This window comes from Hetaerina americana, unplaced genomic scaffold (genome assembly GCF_022747635.1).
Source record: "Hetaerina americana unplaced genomic scaffold, ioHetAmer1.1.p SCAF_3, whole genome shotgun sequence".
NCBI classification, from domain to species: domain Eukaryota; kingdom Metazoa; phylum Arthropoda; class Insecta; order Odonata; family Calopterygidae; genus Hetaerina; species Hetaerina americana.
Window position 1 is genome coordinate 85,848,875 of NW_027286874.1, and position 20,371 is coordinate 85,869,245.

The 20,371-nt window shown below is 36.0% G+C and overlaps 1 protein-coding gene across 1 annotated transcript in view; it reads left to right on the forward strand.

Moving 5' to 3' along the window:
* Ca-alpha1T (Ca[2+]-channel protein alpha[[1]] subunit T) overlaps window positions 1-20,371 on the forward strand; it is a 117,711-nt gene that overhangs the window by 18,198 nt on the left and 79,142 nt on the right. Inside the window, exons 4-5 of the mRNA XM_071587903.1 lie at window positions 17,014-17,185; window positions 19,804-19,845. Of these exons, the coding sequence (XP_071444004.1) occupies window positions 17,014-17,185; window positions 19,804-19,845 (214 nt within the window). The remainder of the gene's footprint in view (window positions 1-17,013; window positions 17,186-19,803; window positions 19,846-20,371) is intronic.

Sequence of the window (20,371 nt, forward strand, 5' to 3'; positions counted from 1 at the left end):
ATTAGCTTTAATTGCACTTTAAAATTTTGCTTGCATTTAACGGAATTAAATCGAATTGTTTCCAAAGGAAATTCAAAATATTATCTCTGTATATTTACCAAGCAAGAGTAAATGCCACAAGCGGTGTTTAATTTCCCCTATTCAAGCGATGCTATTTCAATTTTGGTTCTCAATTCCCTAGATTGAAATAAAAGATGATCAGTTTAGCCAGCAACGATCACGAGTAACGCACCTATCACCTAATTAATATGGAATATTTGCCCGTTTGGAAAATTTCACCTTTTCAAATGGGAAACCTGATGAAATGCATGCCCAGAGCATATATGCATATGAATTTTTCATTGATTCTGGAGGTTTTTTATTGTGTGCAAAAAGCAGAAAATGAAAACAAAAACTTTTTGCCAGTCCAAATGGGATGCAATGGCATTTGTGGTTTTCCCCATTTCGATTAATTTCGATCGATGTTCTCCATTTATCATGGTATTTTTGTTTTAAATTTTGTTTCTAACCCAATGTGCCTCTTCCTCCGACTTGCTTTGAAGTTATTTATTGCCATTGCCCACGGTGCTAAATGAAGCTGAACTTTCTTTAGGAATCCGGATGATATCTCGACTAATTTTGTGAAAATATTTTGCAATTCAGCAAAAACACGAATTAATGTATTTGAACATAACTCATGGTTATTAAAGTTTCGCGAAATTAACTCCGAAGGGACAAAGACTTAATCACTTTTTTAATTCTTTTAAGGGTATTTCTTCCGTTCCTTCCACCTGGGGCGGTGTTTGTTTTTAGATTGAATCACTTTGTTGTTTTTTTTTAAAGAGCGAGGCATTAAGTCCAATTCATTTGGGCGACTCTATCGTTTGATTTAAAATGTTAAAATTGAAATAGATACCGCGGTGCTCCACTTTGTTGTCGTAAATGTAATCGCTTCCAATTAAAAAAGTAACCCAGGTAATTAAAAAAGGGACTTTAGCATTAAAAATTAATTCCAAGAAACCATGTTGAAATGTAACTGCAAGAGAATATGTTCAGGTGACTGTTTCAAATATTATTTGATTTTATAATCTCATCTTAATTATCATTTCAATGTAAATGAGCGTATCCGCCCCTTTTGCTCTATTCACCACTAGTTGGAATTATTATTTTACGTATGTCAACTATAATAATGATATTTATTATTTTATTCTTCCCCGCGAGCAACTTTCGATTTAAAATCATTATTAATATCAATTTATTACACAGCACAATACCCTTACTCAATATTAATACGTTTCTCACGATTACAAAAAAAATTTCAACCGAGTTCTCGCAATAACATTTTACCCTGACGTACGTATACTCGTAACGGGGGTTTGCATACGCTTCTTTATTGGAATTTCAAAATTCAAATGGTTGTCTTAGCAACTTACTATCATCTAGTTTTTACATTGTACTTAAGGATCTACAACCGTGCATACAAATTTTGCATTGAAAAATATTGGGTTTAGGTTCCACTTGCACGCCTTTTCTATGACCGACACACTGAAAGAATATATAATTGTCATATTTAATTCCTAGGAAAATTTCACGAGGAGCATTTTACTCACACAATCACACCGGTGTAGTTTAATATTTGGAATGGTTCTTTTGCTTTTTTTTAAGGAGACGTGACAAATATACATTTTACCGCGAGGCAGTCAAAAATAACTCTCAGACAAAATAACAAATTTAGATCGCAATAAATAAACGTGGCATCAGGAGAATGACAGTTGAAGTGTGAGGGGGAAAAATAGTTTGGCGAAGGGAAAGGTAGCCTCAGCTTGCATGAAACATTCACCAACTTCAAAAGTCATATCTAGATGTACATTTTGTACATTTCTGACGTAACTTCCTTCAGTTATCCAGCTGTATTGCAGAAAGGTTCTCAGACTGATTTGCCTTAAAACCTAAAAGAAATATTCAAATGTGTGTTTAGATATTGAATAACAAAACTTCCCATACTTTACACATTTGTCGAACATTAGATGCATACGCAGTAACAATTATAATTACACTGGATAAGATTTAGGGTTGAACGTGCATATATGTTGCGAGATTTGAACGACGACGCTTGAGTGTTCAACGAGAAATGCGTTAAGTCAGCGGCATCGCTGGAAGTGCGCATCTTTGAACAAATTCTGCTACAATTTGCTCGCATAATGTACTCTGTGATTTACTGCATAAGGAAAAGAACACAGTTCGCATCTAGTTGGCTGAACGAGACATGGAAAAATTTCTCATCTCGGTAAATTCGTTTGTTGTGCGGTTCTTGATTATATATACTCGAACACTATTTTCTCCATGTATACATATACAAATGAAGGTCGCAACGTCGGAAACAGTGCGGTCGACTCGGGATTCCGAGCGTCCCTTGCTCTTTTTTATCTCTTCGTCGCGTCAACTTCTATTCCCGACGTTCACTTCCTCACTCGAGAAAGCGTGACATTCGACTCGGAAGCGGAACAAGCACCGCCACAACCCTATCTCTTTCTCCATCCCTCTACTCCCCGGTACCCTAGGTCTCTCCATTCTCCTGGAAACCCCAACTGCCCTCGATTCTCCACCTTGTCTCCGCCTCCCATTCCCTTCCAACACTGCGGTGTATCATCTATTCCATCATTCTCGCCACGCTGCAGTCACTCACCTCAACTTACATTGTCCTCAGAAAGAATATTATTTCACGAAATTACGTCACCTTCGATTAAAAACTTGCGCCTTCTCCTATCCACGTGAACGTCCACGCTCCATTTGTCTTAGGATCTTAAGGTTGTATTTTTTACATCCTTCTTCGTGCCAAAAAGTTAATTTTACCATGACAACTCCGCTGTCCAGGAGTCAAAATTTAGGTCACATGATATGAATATGTTTAAGCACATCTTTTATGTAAGTATTACACGCCAGGTCTTGAAAATATTTGATTTTAAATTAAAACGTGGAAATATTTGAAAAATACATGTAAATCATCATATACCAAATTTTCTCTTAGTATGAATTTATCTTAAAATTTAAGCACCAAGAAATTAAAACCTAACAATTACATAATTTTGATCTTACAGGGATGGATGAGAATTTTTTACAAATTTGAATTTAATGGCTCTATTGGCTATATTTTTTTACCCTTATAGGCTAAAAAATGCCCAATCTCAATTTCTTTTGGTTGGCAAAAAAATTTGTAATTATTTAAGCCATTTTGTCAATTTCAAAAATTTACAATCGAGAAATATTTATACCTTGGTATTAAAATAAGTGATAACAAACTAGTAGGACTTCACGGATTTCCATTTACTTAATGACATGCTACAAATTACAGAGGATCAGTTATTTTGGATGATGATGAGTGCATTTATAGAGGGCAATCGATGTAAAACAACTAAGTAAATGACATCCCCCGTCGACGATATGGGTGTCATCAACGAATTGGACAAGTTCTTCATATTTTTGCTTAGACGGTAAGTATAACGCGAAATATTTAGAAGGCAACATTGATTTTACTTCAATTTTATTCAACTTTTTTATCAGTTTCCAATGTGTTAGAAAGAATTTTTCCCATCATATTCTCACTATTTTCATTTAGATCCTCTCCTGTGGCATTTTTATTCCTAATCACGTTATAATCCTATATAGTGTATTTTTAATTTTGATTATCGACACGAAGACTAAACCAAAGTACAATTAATATCTAAATTCAATACAAATGTATAGAGTTTTTTTATTTCCTTACATTTGGAAACAGTTTTTCCAAGCCACGCAGATGTTTTCATCGTCTTGGTTCCATCATATAAGCCTTATCTAACCCAAAGATCATCCCTCCTTTCAATCAGTATACTATATGAGAACATAAAAGTGTTTTTCCTTTCGTTGAATACCCCGCCAACACACAATGGGCTGTGGCAAGAGCCCATGTCATATTATTCGGAGTTGAGAATCCGTTGCTTTGAATGGGATAAAACGGCTTGTGACAAAAGTGAGCAAGAACATAAAGATCTAAGTACTGGATTTCCATCAAATATTTTAATTTCATGCTGAGTCAGTGCTGAGAGTTTCTTCCAAAATAGTTATGAGTGAGAGTTTATTTTCATCGTTACGAAAAAATATTCTTTATGAAAACATCTTGATATTCTTCTATAAAATCTTTTCAACCGAAGTCCCCATCATTAACAACTCGTTGCACCAGCGAGCGAAAGTTGAGCAGTCTCGTACCAATCCAACTCCGATTGTGATCCAGAAAGTGCTCAAAACTACCTTCAACACGCAAAGTATCGCATCGCTGAATCAACGGCCGTATTTCTTTTTTACCCGATGGGTTAATCACTGGAACAAACCTAGTCGTGGCAAAATTGAAGAAGATGAGATTTGCAAGAAATCGATTTTCCAAGCTAAACTCGGGGATACCGACGGCGCGTTCAAAAAATGATCTATCCAGCGAATAGTTAATTCAGTATATTATAAACCCTTGGATATTTTAACCCTAGATACTCTCAAGTTATTTAAAAATATTCATCAGAAATTATCATTAAAATTAGTGTATGTTTTCTTTAGCAGGGTGACATGATGCGTAATAATTAGAAGGGTCGTGCATTGGCATTGGTAAACATTGTATAACCCATGGATGAAAATCATTGAGACCACATCTGACGTTGAAATTATATTATTAGCATCAACGATATTTGTTTTCACGTAGTCATCAAAAGATAATATAGCCGCTATATAGAAGGGCTGCGGATGTTTTAGGTTCTAGTTTTTATTTATGCAGTCGGGTGTAACTGTGTAACCTGTGCAAATTATATTTTCTGTCTATTTCCCACCACTTCACTTTCCTTTTCTTCTGGCCGCGCGAAATCTGCATAAGCACATATAATTAAGCTTGATAAACTACGTATATTTCAATGTAAATTAAAATTCGAAGCAATTTTTATTTATTTTTCTTGAGTTTAGCGATGAAATATCTTTAAATTTATATTTACGCAGGAGGAAATCTCGCGTACTGGTGTTTAATTTTCTAGAAAATGTTATAGTAAAGCATTAAGAGGTGTAATGATCACTTCATAAGGGAAAAGTGAATAAAAATACAGCGGCAGTGTGAACTCGTGGAATAATAAACGAACATCAATACACGGAATACTGAAGAAATTAGACCGGTTAAGTCGGGAATTTTCACTGAAAGTCTCTTAAATAGAAAAAGCGAGTTATCATCGACAATTTTTTTTATATTCCAATTATTACGTTTATCCGATTTGGTAGCTGAACATATAAAATATTTCTCATATCCCAACCTGAGCGCTCCCTCATTCCTCATTCTTTCTCCCCTTACTCTTCGCCACTCTTCTATTTCAACTCGGTTGACTTGCATTTCCATTCGTATCAATTCCAAGAAAAAAGAAAATGTTTAAATTTTAAAAATCCTTTCAGAGAGAATTTGCCGATTTAAACTTTCAGCAAACTTCTGTTTATATTTTGCCATCTACCCTGCTTCGTTTCTTGAATATAATCCTTAAGTTTCCTTTCAGGATATGAAAAAATGAAATATCAACTCATTTTTAACGTTTTGCTTTCATGGATACAAATATTGATCAGATTAATTGCGGAAATATAGGGTAAAAACAATTAACAAAAATTATTAACTTTTTCATGTCGGTCTAATAATAAGCAAAAATAATATTATAAAAGAGATATTACGACTTTTAAAAACCACCCTGAAATAAATAAAGAGTTTTATTCTTTATAAACAAAAATATCACTATCAGGTTTGTCAAAAAAATGTACACAAGACTCTGAGGTTAATTTTCGAAGACGGACGCTGGGACTTTCATGCTTAGTGTCCGAAGAGATTATTACGTTCGTTTTATGGACGTGCGAATTAGGATGGAAAGGAGCTAGTAAATTTTCCTACTGAGGCTGTAAAATTGCTGATGAGCTATGTAATCAAGCCTGAAATCGATGCAAGTACTTCTAATTCAAATCAGCTCAGTTTTGTCCATTTTTTACAGAATAAATTATGGACAAACAGGCAAAGTTCAATTTGTAAACGTGTTTTTTTCATTGGTAAATTCTTGTCATCGAGGAAAAAGAGTGAAACTCTTAACATCTGTCTGTATATATTTTCTCAGTCAGCTTTAATTTCTCTATTTGATTTTTGCCCAAACAAACTTCCCACTTGCAAGCTCGACTCTATTGGTTACGAAAGACACAAGACACTTCCTTAATTCTAATTCTCCTTAATTCTCCCTGTTTGCACTTGACGAATAAGGAAATAGAGGAATGTTAGCTTTGGGAAGCAGTGACGACGGGGCTTGGGAGTAAGCCCAGACCCTTAGAGTACGTACTTAGATAGGGGATATAAGATAATCTTTTACCATTAGAAATCAATAACAATATTATTAACATTAGACAGGGTAGCTAAAAAAGCTAAGTTTAAAAATTTGATTTCTTAGTGATTTGAATTAAGTGAAAAACTATACGAGTATAAGAATAATCATTTTCAAAATGGTAGAACTAAATCGAAAATGTTCATTATCATTAAGCCGATGATTGAAGACTTTAATTTTTTTGGAAATGCAGGCGCATTCAATCGTAATTGATGTGAACATGATGCAACGAAGCGAAAGTCCTCGGTTTGGAAAAATAAATTAAAATCCAGTTCCGTCGGTGGCGGCAGCGCAGACCGTATTATAAACGCTCTCGTGCTTATGTCATTTTGAATTCCGATCCTGGCTCGTGCCTGGGATTTCTGGTTTCGAGGCACCCCGGGTCACAGTCAAAATAAAAGGATTCTCGCCGGTGGTCCATGAGATAAACATCCTATGTGGCCTGGAGGGGCGTATGCATCCTTTTCCAAACACTGGTGCTATCGTGCCACCACGAGGGGATTACGGCCACCCCTTCAATTTTGTACGTTCCATGCCACTCCCCATTCAGCGCGGATTTGTTTTTTTTTTCTCCAGCGAAAGAACGATCGTTTGAAATGCAATGAGGATACAGAATCTACTTCACTTCGTTCCTTGCCCATACGCCCACTTCTGTTTATCTCAACAACACGTCGAGAATATCTGACGATGTTAGAACGGTGGATATGATGTAGTTTCAATCTCATTAGACCTATCAGGCGTTTTGTGACTTCTTTCCTTGAACAAATACGTCGATTGTCGATCTCCGCTTCGTCCAAATTCCAGTAAAGCAAAACATTATCTAAGAAAAACCATGAACTTATGTTCAATAAAAATTGAATTCCACAAGATTATACGTAATGTGCAATCAATTATGCATACGTGCCTTTCACGCGGTTCCTAAACTGAGGGGATAACATCGAAAATACCTGATTTTAGTTTTCAACACAACGCTTAACTACCGCCTCTTAATTCTATCGTCTTACCCTTGCATTATTTTCACGTTAATGCTTTGTATCATACATTTTCGTAGTTACTGGGTCAATTTCTCTTTTTGAGACTCTCTATGACTACACTTATGTATGCTTTTCTCAGTCATCCCTCCGCTCGCAAACCATTAAATTCTAAAGGCTTGATTTTACTTGGAGAAATGTTCAATCTACATCTTAATATCAGCTATTTTGCAATGCGCACCCCTGTAAGTCGACAAATTCTAATTTTAGAGAATTGAAGTTAGCTAATTTATTGAAGCTGTCCATAATACAGAATATCCATTGAATTATTATTCAATCAATATTTTGTTCATACAAATCCTGTGAAAAGGTGATATTTCTCCAACAGTATTGAATGTAAACATTTTCGTAAACATTTAGGCCGAATCTAGTAATAAATGTCGCTAAGGTATAAATTTGTGTGGATAACCTTTTAATTTCATTTTTCGAGTAAAATATTATTTTTTACCAGTAATACAGCACGTTTGAGCGATAAGTCATCAAATACATTGTATCACAGACAGTACTGGTACAATCTGAAAAGTATCAAGTACGCCACGTGATGAATTACCATTAAGGTCAACATACCAAGTTGCACAAAGCAATACAAGACCACTCGAAGATTGCATTAATCCTTTCGCGCCGGTCTCCCTTTTTTATATTTTTTTCTATCTCTGATAAAACTTGTAGCGATATTCCGTTAATGCTAAAATTATGCAAAAGCCGTTTTTCCAAAGCCTCACCATTCCCAACTCTTTAAATTTGTGTGGCGCAAATTATTTTCCAAGTTGAATCCTACGCCCGTACGGGCATAGCTGGAAATGTTGTAACCGTGAAGGAACTTAAATATTTTTATTGTCATTTCGTTTTAGAGTAGGCTTAAGGTAACTAATGAGCTCCATTTATTGCGTCATATTCCACAGCAAGTACGCATTTTTTCGAAGTAACTTAAGGTACTTATTTAACTGCACTTATTTTAAATGTTCTTCTAAAAAATGCGGGGACGAGTTTGGATAAAGTCTAACGACCAATTTTGATATGAAAATTAAATAATTTTATGGGAAGTCATTACATAATATATATCAAATTCCTAAAAGAAATAACTGGAACAAAATTTTAACTTCAAAATTATTACTTGTGATATTTTTCGGCTTAGTTCAGAAAATATTATATAATTTCAATTGTAAAATGTAACAAATGCACTAAGTTTCTTCATAGAAAAATATCTTAGAAACCTAGTCAGATTATGTAGTATAAATTAATATGCAGTAGGAGGGCTACAACATTATTGTTAAAGGACACCATTGGGATAATATTATTGCAACAAGTGCGTGCAACAATAACTTGATAAGTATAAAATGCAACTTTGAAAATTCAAGATTTTGTTCGCATATATTATCTGAATGGAGCGCGGAATACTGCGAACAACGAAGTTCACTTTGGTGAATTTTTTGCTGGATCAAATTTCATGCACAAAATTAACTAAAAACAATCATTTGGTAATAAATTTCCTAAGTATTGTGTAGCGCGAAGGCGAAAAATTTCTCCATCTTCAATCAACATAAGATCACCCACCTCGGATTCCGAGCGTTCAATCAAATCATTTTTAATATTTAATAATGGATAACACTTCCACGGAACTCATATTCATGTACAAAAAACTTCTTTTCAACATATAACATAATATGTACAACCCACATAATGACTAGTGACTCGAATTTGTCTTAGGTAATCGTATTTTAAGTTCCCTTCCAAGAGCATTACTCTTCAAACAGAACTTGGAAATACGTCGCAGCTAACTAATTTGTAATAGGGTCCGTGGTTCTAAGTGAGACACCACACACAAAATTCATCTAAAAAATTGAACGATTTATGAGGAGTGTTAAACTACGCCAATATATCAAATATACTGTACTATCAGACTTCATTGATGTTGTTAACAAAACCCGGTATCTTAGAGAGCCAAAATATTTCGATATTATCGTACCTTGCAAACTCCGAATCAAACAAAGCTCGGATCCCCATAACATCGTGGGCGTGATCCAACGCTGAAAATGATGTAGCGGGTGAAGAGGGCAGCGGATCGACGTGCATGTATCATTTCCTCGTGACCCTACCGTCTATCAACGTCCTTATCCCCCTCGCGTTCCACTTTCCCTTTCCACCTCTCGCCCCCGGCCGCTTTTCCCATCAGCCCATCGCGAAAGCGGCCCTTAAAAATGTCCCACGCCACTCATCCCCGGGCGGATATTGTATTTTTTTTATTTCCACGACACCCACCCACATCCCATCACCGAATACCGGATCACCGCTTTCCCATAATGCCGTTCGACCGATGCACGCTCCGCCTCCACGCAGACGTAACAGCGCGTATGCTGCGTTTGACGTCCAGGCCGTTCCGTTCATTATCTGCGTGAGATGGGAGGGGTCGAGAGCGAGAGAACGACAGGGAGAGATAAAAGAAGAAGCCTATGTTTACTCCAAACGATAACAAAGAAAGAGCCACCACGAGCCTTTGTGTTATTATTTTTTCAATTTCGTTATATTTTATTTCTCCCTTCTTTTTCCCCATCTTCATAACGGTTCACGACCACCGCCGCCCGCACCATCCGACGCCATTCAGAAAACGTAGGTGGCGGGCAGGAAAAATACAAATGGTGGCAATAGTAGTAATAATCTAGCCATTCAGTTTCCATGAGCCGGCGTCAGGCGCTTTAAATCTGTTTTTTTTTTGTTTTCAATTCTCAGGTCGTGTAAAAAAAGAATAGAGCACGCTTTCCATGCAACCGCTAACCGCGGCGATTATGTGAGTCCTCCGGTGGCTTCAACGGGCGATTCTGCGGAATAGTTTGGCACGTGTGGATTCCCTCTCCCCTCGTCTTTTTCCCTTACCCGCAGACCTTCAAATCCGTTCCTTCCAAAACAATCACCATCCACCCCGTAGGACTCTCACCCGCTTACGTTACCCGGGGAAATGCGGATGGAAAATAAAACCAAGGTTTGACCTTTTAACCGTGATTGCCGTTTGAGAACAAAAAGGTCACCAATGGTTTTATTTCAATTGATTTTATTTAAACCATTAGAGTTAATCTGTCCATGGCCTAATAAAAAAGAATAAATATATGTAGTTAGTCTTCATCAGAAAAAATACCGAGTAAAAACTTGGTATGATGACTTTTAAATAATGATCAAAATAGGTATTTTTTTCTCGAAAAAGATGTCCGGCTAATGTAACTTATGTGTTCGAATTTAGCATTTTTGATTCTAACTATAAATGAGAAGTTATAGATATAAATTCATAAAAATATTTACACGTAACAATTATAGATATGATGCACACACGAACACCCAACCACATTCACACATGGACACAGATTATGCAAGGGTGCGATGATTCGCCGCTGGTTTTCTAATGCCCTCCAATCTTCTCCTATTTTCATGGCGTACTGATCGCAGAGGAGTTGCTTATCCTCCCAAACGATTTTCCGTAATGCATCTATCAATTCCTCCCAATACACTCTATCAAATACTTTCTCAAAATTTACAAAACAAACAATTACATTCTGATCTTATTCTATGTTCCTCTCTATTAGCGACTTAATTACTGCTATCTCATCACGCTTGTCTCTCCCTTTTCTAGACCCTAGTGGATCATCACCTAAGTAATCATTCACGTTCCTCTCCATCCTCTTATGGATGATTATGAGAATCAATTTTTCTGCGGGCGAAATCAAGCGTATGTTTTTCTAAATCTCACATACGTTTGCCTTCCCCTTTTTTGGGTTGGGAACTAATGCTGATCAGACGATTTCTTCCGGCCAGATTCTTCCATCATAAATGCTACGAATTTAAAGCCATAAAAACTCTTCCACGCACCTTTTTTTAACCCTTTAGTAGTTTCGCAGGGATGCCGCCTGCCCCCACGGCTTCATTAGATGTTTATTCCCATAATGTCATTTCTATCTCACCATCGAGTATTTCTGGACCTAAGATAGCCTCATCTACTTCAAATTCTCTTTCTATATATGACCTAGCAAGCCTAATGCCATAATGTCTTTGCGTAATCCCTCTATTTATTCCTCACACATATAAATATATGTATGCAGCCAAGTAACACACATACATACGTATATATATATATATATATATATATATATATATATATATATATATATATATATATATATATATATGAGACCTATTTTGGCAGCTTAATTCAGTGTACAGCACGTAAAGTGGACGCATCCTTTGGAATCCTCTGTGAGCACAAGAGTAAGCCGGCCCTCCCCATTCCAACAGCTGCGGGGACATGGTGAAGGCTGAAGGTCCAATTCCCGTCAAATCGGCCCTTACGGTCGGGAAAAGGCATCAATAAAATGGAGGGAGTGATTGAAGGTGCAGCATTTCTCGTGGAACGGAATGGAGGCGGGTCGGAGGTTTGACCGAGCGAGCACTTCCCAAAACCAACCCTCCCCCCCACGTGTCTTCAGTCCACAGCGAGTATTATCACGAAGGGTTTAATGAGGGCGCGAGTTATACTGGGAGGATTAAATCCGTTTTCCTCCATCATAGAACTCTTTTTACGTGAATGTTGAATGATTTCCCTCCCCTACGGCATTCCCGATACTTCGGGAGATGTATATAATATTTTTAAGACATCATACAACTCTGCATTTTTGTCTGCTCTCATTTGGTTGTTCTAATTTTTAAATGAAATATCTGTTACGTGCCAACGTGTTTTTAAAGACTATTAATTTGTTTTATCATAAAATATTAATTTAAATATAATTATAAATGAAAAGTTTTTCATCCCCCCAAGCATTATAGTTATCGATCGTAAATCCACTTCAATCAGCATTAAGATATGACTGAATTTTAATTATTTCATCCAAGATTTATAGCTTGGCTTTCTTATACTTGTAATACTAAAATACATTACAACAAATTTGAATAATTCCATTGAATGTGCCCCTTTTTAAGTACTTTAGTAACCATTGTGACACACTTGATTGGATCTAGCGAAATAAAAACGGATCATAAACCTTATCATTTTATTAAATTGCTTCAAGGCATATAATGTATAAGTGAGAGGGAGAGGGAATCTCGTAATTTTATTACAAGATTTTGTAGCTTTTAGTAAGATAACAGCAGAGCCTGGTGTCAATGCACTTGTGTCATCGAGTGAAAGATCAAAGTCGCTGTTAGGCACGTGTGCTCTCAAACTCTGCTTTCCTAACTCCTGCAAGAGTTTTAAGATGTAAGAAAGGTTTGCTTAGTAATTTACTTAGTAATATTTAGAGAATACATCTCAGTAAGTAGTGTTTTACATAACTTCCATTATTGACATAATTAACAAATACAATATATTGTTAGGTCGTTGTAACTTTTTTACAATAGCTTACATCCATTATAATGATGTTTTAAGCTCACTTTCGGAGATTTAAGGCAATGGCGGTACCAATTTGAAGTCACACTTTATTAAAAACTTAACTTTAAAAACTTTAATAAAAACGAACAAAACTTTATTAAAAAATATCCCTGTATATTAGTAGGTGGTATAATATCACCCGCCTGCAAATGTGTCATGCTTTCATACTTTTTCCCACACTTTTATTCTTAGAGTGCCAAAATCCCGGAAAAAAACATGTAAATATTTCCGATTGGAAGAAATAGTCGTGACACGTGAATGGAATGAATATTCAACCTGCTCCTGACGTTCTCGCTATAAAATTGAGCATTTATCATCACAGGATACTTCCCCTTGACCACTCTCCAGCGCAGCCCCTTGACCCTTTCTCGACTCTCTCCGGGTTCTCCACCCCTGACCAATTAAAGCGACTTCCCTTTCATCATCATCTCGCGATCCTCCCCGGTCTCCCGCGTCGTCCTTCCCCTCACCTGCAGAGCCCAACCCGACCTCTGCCCATCAACGCCACCCACCCGCTCACCCTTCACGCCCCTCGAACAAAGCGTCCGTGGCGATTATTTCCCATTGCCTTTGATGTCTCTGGTCTCTCTCCCAACCCCCTTTCATCAACCCCGTTTGCAGAAGTAAGGGAAGTCCCTTTCGGAGGAGTCTGACCAAAGTCGCGTTTTTAGAGAAAACCGGATGTTTCAACAATGGAGCCATCCGTCATCCGTCGGCTCCTAAATAAAAAAATAAAGTACAAACGGAAAAAATTCCTAAACGAGAAGAATAAGTTTCCAGGAATAATGTAAATAAAAATGTGATTAATATTGTCATGCAATAACAATTGCTAAATTCGTATTGTTATGGTCCTGGTGCTTTTGTTAATAACTGAATCCGGCGTAGCCTCTCGTTTTCAATTGTTGGTTTCCAAGATTTCTTTTGTCGTAGCAATGACTAAATATGTTTAAATTCGCGATACTTTTTGAACATACCTCGTGTGTGTGTGTGTGTGTGTGTGTGTGTGTGTATATATATATATATATATATACACACACACACATATATTCATTCACATGGAAATAGATATAAAGACAAGGGACACATATAAAGAACAACACAGGGGAGGTGTGGAAGGCGAAATCAAGCAGATCACAAGCGCAAAAATATTTCCTTGACCTGGACTTGAACACCGGATCTTTCAACTTGTCGGGCTGATGCTCTAACCACTTGTACTATGATTCAATGGAATATATATACGTACACACACACACACACACACATACATATATTTTTATATGTGTGTGTATGTATGTATGCATGTATGTATGTGTGTGTGTGTATATATATATATATATATATATATATATATATATACATATATATATATATATATATATATATACACACACACACACGCAGGGAAAGGATTTTGCTCCCCTTATCTGATTCTTGAATTTCATACGCCGTTATAGAGCACCTTGGTACTGGGTGTACTCTAACATCACCTACCAATCTGGCCTTGTTGATTACTGTTTTTATGGTGACATATATATAGAGTATAGTGTATGTATATATATACGCATATACATTCTCAACATGTTTATCATAAAAGCTCTACTTCAGGGATTTGTAATTTGGGCGAGCTAACCGGAAGAACGCGATTGACTTATTAAATCAACCAAATAATTGGTTGTGTCGTACAGCATTCTGAAAAATATACTAGTAACTGACCACTAATTAATTGTTTACAATTATAACTGATGTTTCAAAGCATAGGTAGTGTCAAGACGTACATGAAAAACTTGACTGACAGTTTTACAAATAGAAAGGTTACTCATGCCACAATGACGCCAAGATGTTGAAGCGCGAGTTGCGATTGCAAATAGTTGAGCCGACAGTTCCTTCTATGTTTGGAATAAATTGACGGTAGTCACTTACAGCTTACCTTTAAATATGTGCTGAATTTGTTAACTTGGCTCTTCGCAAATAATTTTTCCTCCTAGCAGTTTTATTCGCGTCACTGGCATAATTTAGTTGTAGAATCGCGACACGGCAAAACCGGATTTCTGTCTGGTAAAATAAACCTGCGTGCATGTTAGATGATATAATGCCAGAAATTGACGGCAGTCACCATTGACGGTGGAGTCAATCTGAAATCGAAGCAGCTCGTGCGCAGATCTTCCCTAAGGGAATCTTTCCGTCCCTTCTCCGACTTATGTAATCTAGCTTGCGGAACTTCTGAACTTCCGTCTCCATCGTCACCGCCGTAACCTCCACGGGTCCCCACCGAAGACAAGGCGATTCCCATGTCATCATCTCCCTAGCTTTTCCACTTGATGTCTATTCCTTCGCTCGAAAGTCATTAATCCTCGTTGACCAGGCGGTGCGACGACCTCCACCGTCTCGAGCCAACCTTCCAAAAGCCCTTGTTTTTTTATCTGCAGCGATCCCCGTTCTTTGTTTTACCTTCCCTCCAGGATCCTTGTCCTTCCATCTTTTCTCCTCCATTTCCTCACAACTTTTACTTTGCATTGAAATTAGTTTTGGACGATTCTTGTTCTTTGGGATCTTTAGAAAGTAAGGTTCATGGTATTTTACTCAAACATTGTAACCTTATTTTTTCATCAAATTTAGTCCTATGAGTAAATTAATTTTTTATATCTCTTCACTTTTTTTTTGTCACTTCTCTCATTTTCTAATTATGTATCACTTCGTGTTTGATTATATTTAATAGTTATATCTGACGATGTGCTAGTTAATTCTTGTCTTATAATAATTCTAAGTCTCTCCCGGGGTGTGTTGCATGCTTTCTTTGTTTCACTAGGACCCTTTCGAATCCCCCTCTCTAAATGCCCCCCTGTAATCCCCTTTTATAATAGTTTCATCTCGCTTTTTTTATGCAACTTTAATAATGTCTCGTTATCATATTCTCTCGCGTTAAAGTCGAGGTGTCATAAATTTTGAATTACTTCTCGGTCATATCATTGGTACTCTCACGGCAATGTATGATTGGAGGATTTTCCCAATTATTTGAAGTAGTATTCCTCCGTCTTTTTAGCCATTGTTCAGCACATCAAAAATCTTTAGAATTGATAAAAAGATGGAATAGTGTTGTGTTGAATGTTGACATCAATTCTCATGTTTCTCTCCCTGCATTGACTTGACTTCAAACGCACGCTTTCCATTTACTCAAGTAGACCATTCACCCAATTGAGTGTTCGCATATTTTGTTCATGATTTTTATTATTATTATTAAAGATTTTCTCCAAATATTAAAATGGAAGGGCCTTAGTAGAGTATTTTGGTGTAAAACACTAATCGTAGTGAAGTGAGACATTCAGGATTGAAATCTGTCAATTAGGGACAAAAGCAGCGTGATGTCATTTTTTGAACGGCGCCATGCCTACCCCATATTTATTTTTCTAAAATACAAGTATTTCTACTTGTTCCAGAATAAAAAATAAATGAAACCGAATGTAGCTCCATTTGCTGAGAGTAAAGCTCACAAGATTGCTCAGCTCTACGTCGCGTAAAAACCACATGTTCAGCAGAGTAGGGGTCCTTTTCAAGTACTCCCCGCGGTTTTCCATAAAAATCTGCTGTCCAGAACATTATCCAATATTGATCAGTTTAATCACAGTGTATTGAAATTCCAAAGATAAAATGATATCCTTATAATATTTGTAGCCAATTGATGTCGTAACTCGGAAGTCATTTTGTTGAATATCGGATGCCAAAGTTCTTAGGGTGTTGTTTAATATCACTCGATACACACACTCATATTCACACAGATATATATATATATATATATATATATATATATATACATATATATAGATGTGTGTGTATATATATACATATATATATATATATATATATATATATATATATATATATATATATATATATATTTCCTATTCCTTTTCCTTATATCTATATCCATATGAGTACATAGAGATATGTAGATACATATACATATCTATATGTATATGTATACATATATATATACATACATATATATATATATATATACATATATATATATACATATATACATACATATATATATATATATATATATACACGAACATATCGAAGTTAATATTAGGATGCTAATATGTCACATATTGTTTTTCAGCAAAATTTAAGTATTTGATGTCCTATGACACTAATATTCCCATCCGCCTTTCACTTTTCTTCCTTGCAGGCATGAGGATATTGGTGATGCTCCTCTTGGATACCCTGCCCATGCTAGGCAACGTCCTCCTCCTTTGCTTCTTTGTCTTCTTCATCTTCGGCATCGTGGGAGTGCAGTTGTGGGAAGGCATACTCCGACAGCGGTGCTTCCTCGCCCAAATTCCCAACATCACGTACCCGGCGTGAGTATCTCTGAACGATAAACACAAACAAATTGGTTTCAGATTTAATCTTGGACGCTTTCACATCTTTTGCCTACATTTCTACTGCCTTCTTCTCGATCGTTCTCGGAGGAGGTCACCAAAATATTATATGCCCCACTGTCGGTCGAAGACGCCATCAGGTGGTAATATAAGGATAATCGATTGTCTTTATTTTCGGCTTCTGAGTCGTTTGGTTATAAACCCGCGTGTGGCCATGGCTACTTTTCCTTGCTTTGCGTTTGAGATAAAATCAGGAGACTGATGTTACTGCCGTGCTCTGTGATGGTCGGTGAGCTGCAAAGACGTGCATTAAGCAGTTCAGAAGGCAATTAGGTAAACTAAACAGAGTACCCATACGTATGACAGGGTTTAATGAGCAACTATATTGCTTCCACATAGATGAAGAATGAAATAACTGATTGCCAAATAGTTTTCACTTTGGATTTCACGAAAATAGAAAATTATATATTGGCTATCAGTCGGTATTGGCCTATGGTTACTAATATATTTTATATTCAATATGTTTAAAGTTATTCAAAAAACCAAGAATCATTTTTGTAATCACCTAAAATTTTAACCTCCCAAAAATTGTTATTTTTTCGTGTTTATTATTCATTTTTTCGCTTATACCGTTAAATAACAAAATAGCATTCAAAAGTTATATACTTTTTAAACCTAAGAATTTGTGGAACTATTTGCGAAAATAAAGTTTTTCGGGTATATTCAGTGGGATGTAAGTATAATCAATTTTCATCCTTTAGAGACTCTGTCTAAGAATTTAAAATTATACAAAATATATCGAATGTCCAGCAATTAAATATTTGAAGAACCAATTTATCCTTCAGTTATTCCCTCTGCATATACCTGTTAAAGTATTTAAATAATATAGTTTATTGGCTAAGGGACTAAGGACTAAGAAAATAAATTTGTGTAATTGGCTATAGTGGCTTGACATTTTGTTATAGAATAATTACCAAAAATATAAGTATAAATTTGAATTTGATTTAGTTTGTACCGCTTGAACTAATAATTTGCATTGGTCATGCGGAAAATTTAACGATGTACTCCAACGCGGTAGATAATTTAGCTTTGCATTAATTTTTATAAATTATTTTCGTAGAGTTTTGGGTTTATGAAATGTACGTGTAAAGAAACGCAAACTGTGCGGTAATATTTAATACTCTCAGAATTTCCATGAGGATACCTTTCATTGGTATCGCGAAATTGATCAAATTGTTTTTGTAAACTTATAAAATAGCTAAGAACTCAAAAGTTGTGTTTAGGTGAATCCATGTCTCCACCTCTCAACTAGATCCATGAAGACGCAGTCATTTTTTGGATTTATATCGAAGCCAGTTGACCACAAATAAGTATGTTTTGTAAATGTAATATTTTAGCACCTTATAAGTACCATTTTTTCCTCTATTTTGTCTCACCAATAATATTGTATTTTTCAAATTTGCTAAGTTATTACATCGCTAATTGTAATATTTTTGTCGCGTAATTTTTTTAACTATGTAGAAATGCAAGTAGAATTGAGTAATTTTTATGTTTTTTTTAGATTGATATGAGCGTTATACTTGTTTTTCATTTAAACTCATTTACTTTTTTTCCAATATTTCCTCATATTCGCTATTTTTACTTCAATGGCAAGGCGTAAATGGTGGCTCGAAGCATTTGTACCGCATAACTGCCACACGCAAATTGCACAGCTGAAAATGACCTCTGCCGAGCCATATTCGTTTGATTGCTTAACTTTCTTTGGACACCTTATCCGTATATTTTTCTATCCTAATAGCAAACTCTTAATAAGTTATTGAGGCATGTTCGTAAAGAATCGTGTCACGCATATCTCAGGCACAGAAAGCAATGGCTCTCCAATATTCACTGCTGCACTCTTCACTTTCAACGTGGTGTTGTTACACTGCAGGCTGTAAATTATCCTTGCATGAGTGCCGCTTTTGTGAAGTTATTATTTCTAAAATATCTGTTAAACCACTCCTCCTAATTTAATGAAGAGGTATGCCTTTTTTTAAAACAATTTACTGTTGTCATACGTATTACTTAATTCCGGAAATGCAGTGTGTTTTTAAATATCATTATTTGATTTAAATCTGGTTATGATATTGCCATAGATTATCATTAATGAAGTGGAATGATTGCTATCCAAATTGAGAAAGTCAACAATTCTACTTCGAACTGCCGAATTGAAAAACGCTTTGCCAAATATGAGTCAAATTACATCAAAATTCAGTAGTGCTCAGTAGAAAAGTATGCATGCTCCTCGTAAAATTCCATTCGTTTTTAAAATTTCCCATTCACTTTTATGATTTCAGAATAATCTTCTAATCTCATATAAATAAAGTCATTACAGCTCCTCTTGTTTCAATTGTTCAAAGTTAATCATTTTATTTAAGTGGAATTAGGAATGCATGTGGAATTTTTTCTCTTATTCCCGCCAAGAGGACTTGACAGCAAAGGTAGGACATTTGCAAATGAAAGGATGGATGAGCGGGTAATTATTATAATGAATGACCCGCGATTCAAATGAAAGGTCAAATAGTTTCACGACACCCTGATTTTTCGTTCTGTTACAGGCACCTCGGAGACTATTTCACGATGAAGGTCAAAGTGACACTGTAAGCCTCTATCTCTCTATCTATCTGATAACTCTAAAAATCCTAACCATGTCAACTCACCCTACAGTTTTATGCTACTAACAGATTTTAAAACCAGTGGAAGCTACCATTTTAGAGTGGTATTTTTAATGTTACTAATTCACTGACATGAACCCTTTCCCAGTAAATACATGAATATTGAATTCCCTTGTAAACATTTCCAAAATAATTCATCTTCGTAGATGAGAATTAACGAGGTAGAATACAAATTTCTTCTCAAAATGCCCTATCCCTTTTTGTGAGTCACTTCCGTAATGCACAGAGATTTGTGGTTCGAGGAATCTCCTAATGAATTCACTTTTCACGGCGCGCATAACTTATCTCAGGGAACATACCTCGTAAAAAAATGATTATTCGAAGTGAAATGTAATTTTCTCTGTTCTTAAACGATCATATCTGTCTGCATTAGCACAGAATATATCCAGTTCCCTCGCGGAAAGAAATCTGTGTCTAATTAACCAGCTAAATCCCGGAAAGAGCTTGAAAT